We start from the raw sequence: 2570 nt of genomic DNA, 5'->3' as shown, positions 1-2570 counted from the left end.
CCCCAAAATGAGGTGGTTCTACCCCAAGATGAGGTGGTTCTACCCCAAAACGGGTGATTCTACCCCAAAATGAGGTGGTTCTACCCCAAAATGGGGAGATTCTACCCCAAAATGAGGTAGTTCTACCCCAAAATGGGACAATTCCACCCCAAAATGGCAAAATCCCACCCCAAAATGGGATGATCACACTCTGGAATGGGAGAATCCTGTCCAAAAATTGGACAATTACCCCAAACTCGGGAATATCCCCCCAAAACTGGGGATATCCACCCCAAACCTGTGACAATCCCATTCCAAAACCCCCAAATCGGGGAATATTCCCCCCAATTCCATCTCAAACCCCCCAAATCCGTGACAAACACCCCCAAATCCAGGAATATCCCCCCAAACCTAGGACAATCCCCCCCAAATCCAGGAATAGCCCCCCAAACCCATGACAATCCCCCCCAAAGCCCAGAATTTGGGGCACCCCCGAGGTACCGCGTCGAACTGGGTGAAGAACTCGTGGGGTTTGCTCTCCACGCTCTCGGGGTCGGCCTTGACCTCCACCATGGGGTTGAGGCTCTGCGCCCGCTCCAGCGACGCCTCGGCGCGGTTCCGGCCCAGGGAGCCCGCGGGGATCAGGAACTGGGCCCGGCTGTCCTCGGGGGACACCTGGGGACAGAGGGGACAGAGTTTGGGGGAATGGGACACAGGAACTGCCCTGGTTTGGGGAGCAGGGACCCCTCTGGGATCAGGAACTGGGCCCAGGACACCTCGGGGGACACCTGGGGACAGAGGGGACAGAGTTTGGGGGGAATGGGACATGGGAATTGCCCTGCTTTGGGGAGGTTGGGATCAGAAACTGGGCCCGGCTGTCCTCGGGGGACACCTGGGGACAGAGTTTGGGGGGAATGGGACACAGGAATTGCCCTGGTTTGGGGAGCAGGGACCTCACTTGGATCAGGAACTGGGCCCGGCTGTCCTCGGGGGACACCTGGGGACAGTTTTGGGGGGGAATGGGACACGGGAATTGCCCTGGTTTGGGGAGGTTGGGATCAGGAACTGGGCCTGGCTGTCCTCGGGGGACACCTGGGGACAGCATTTGGGGTGGGGAATGGGGCACAGCAATTCCCATATTTTGGGATGTTTGTGAGGGAGAAAACAGCAAAGATGGAGGGGATGAAACTCCCAGATTTTGGGGATGCTCCTGAGGGATGGGGGTGATGAAATTCCCACATTTAGGGGATGTTGGTGAGAGAAAAACACCATGGACCGAGAGGATGAAACTCCCAGTTTTTGGGGATGCTCCTGAGGGATGGGGGTGATGAAATTCCCACATTTAGGGGATGTGCAGGAGGGAAAAAACCCAGGGATAGAGATGATAAAACTCCCAGATTTTGGGAATGTTTGTGAGCGGGGAGAAACCCCAGGGGTGAAGGTGATGAAACCCCCACATTTTGAGGATGTTCCTGACGGACGGAGGAGATGAAATTCCCAGATTTTGGGGTGTTCCCAAAATCCAGGTGTGTCCCCAGGTGTGTGCCCCCCTCACCTGTTGGTGGTCCAGCAGGGTGAGACCCCTGACCCCGGCCAGGATGAGATTTTTGGCCACCTCGGCCCCCAGCCCACGCAGCCCCACCAGCAGCACCCGCGATGCCCGTAACCTGTGAGGGGATCCCGGGAAAAAATCAGCATTTATCCTCGAGGTAAATCCTAAAGAATGGGAATGTGGGACCCCAAAACCCTGTGGGGACCCCCCCCCAAGACAAAAGAAAGATCCCCAGATCCCTACAGAGCCACCCCAAATCCCCAGACCCCTACAGAGCCACCCCTAACCCTTATGGGGGACACCCAAGGCTTTGTAGCGACCCCCAGACCCCTACAAGGACCCCCAAGAACCCCTACAAAGCCCCCTTAAAGCTCCTATGGAGCTCCTGTAAATCGTACAGGGCTCTTACTCCCCCCCATAGGGCCCCCAAAGCCCCTATAGAGACACCCACAGAACCCCCCCAGCCCCACCGACCGTTTCTGGGCCTCGAGCCCCCAGAGCCGGATTTGCCGGTCGTACTGAGCCGCCTCCTCCTCGCTGATGCCGCCAGGGCTGGACTCGTCCTTCTCCACCATCGCGGCGGCCCCCGAGACCCCCACTCAGGATCACTCAAAGCCCCTTACGACCCCTAAAAGCCCCTCCGAGCTTTCAAACCCCTTCTCGACACCTCACAGCTCCTCTCGGGCCATCAAAGCCCCTCAAGACCCCTCAAAGCCCCTCACGACCCCCCCAGACCCCTCACGGCCCCTCACGCAACTCGCAGCGCCCCCTGGCGGCCCGCGCAAAGCCCCGCGCCCGCCGCCGCTCCACATCCCTCCGGACGGGGGGGGACACACCGAATCCCCTCCCGGTACCCGCGGCCTCTCAGGAAAAAGGAACGGCCAGAGGTTTTTTCTGCCGCTGTTTCACCCTGGTTTGACGGCGTAGGGCCGCGGTCACGGGTTTTGGGACCCTGGCCGTGCGCCGTGTGGTACAACCCGTGTTGTTTCCCCCCCTCTTTCCGCACTCAGATGGACTCGTCCTCCTCCCATTGCGGGCG

At 59.3% G+C, this 2570-nt stretch overlaps 1 protein-coding gene across 1 annotated transcript; it reads right to left on the bottom strand.

Annotated features, from left to right (window-relative positions):
* Positions 1-480: 480 nt before the first annotated feature.
* Positions 481-2288, bottom strand: SAE1 (SUMO1 activating enzyme subunit 1; the record flags this gene model as incomplete). The annotated part of the gene is made up of 3 exons (XM_041469568.1): positions 2006-2288; positions 1535-1646; positions 481-654 (listed from the first exon to the last, which is right to left on the bottom strand). Coding segments are annotated over exons 1-3 (387 nt in total), but the record flags the coding sequence as incomplete, so codon positions are not given.
* Between the last annotated feature and the right edge of the window lie 282 nt (positions 2289-2570).

The sequence above is a fragment of the Pyrgilauda ruficollis genome, unplaced genomic scaffold, assembly GCF_017590135.1.
Source record: "Pyrgilauda ruficollis isolate IOZ18807 unplaced genomic scaffold, ASM1759013v1 scaffold1038, whole genome shotgun sequence".
NCBI lineage: Eukaryota > Metazoa > Chordata > Aves > Passeriformes > Passeridae > Pyrgilauda > Pyrgilauda ruficollis.
This window is presented reverse-complemented; position numbering and strand designations above follow the sequence as displayed.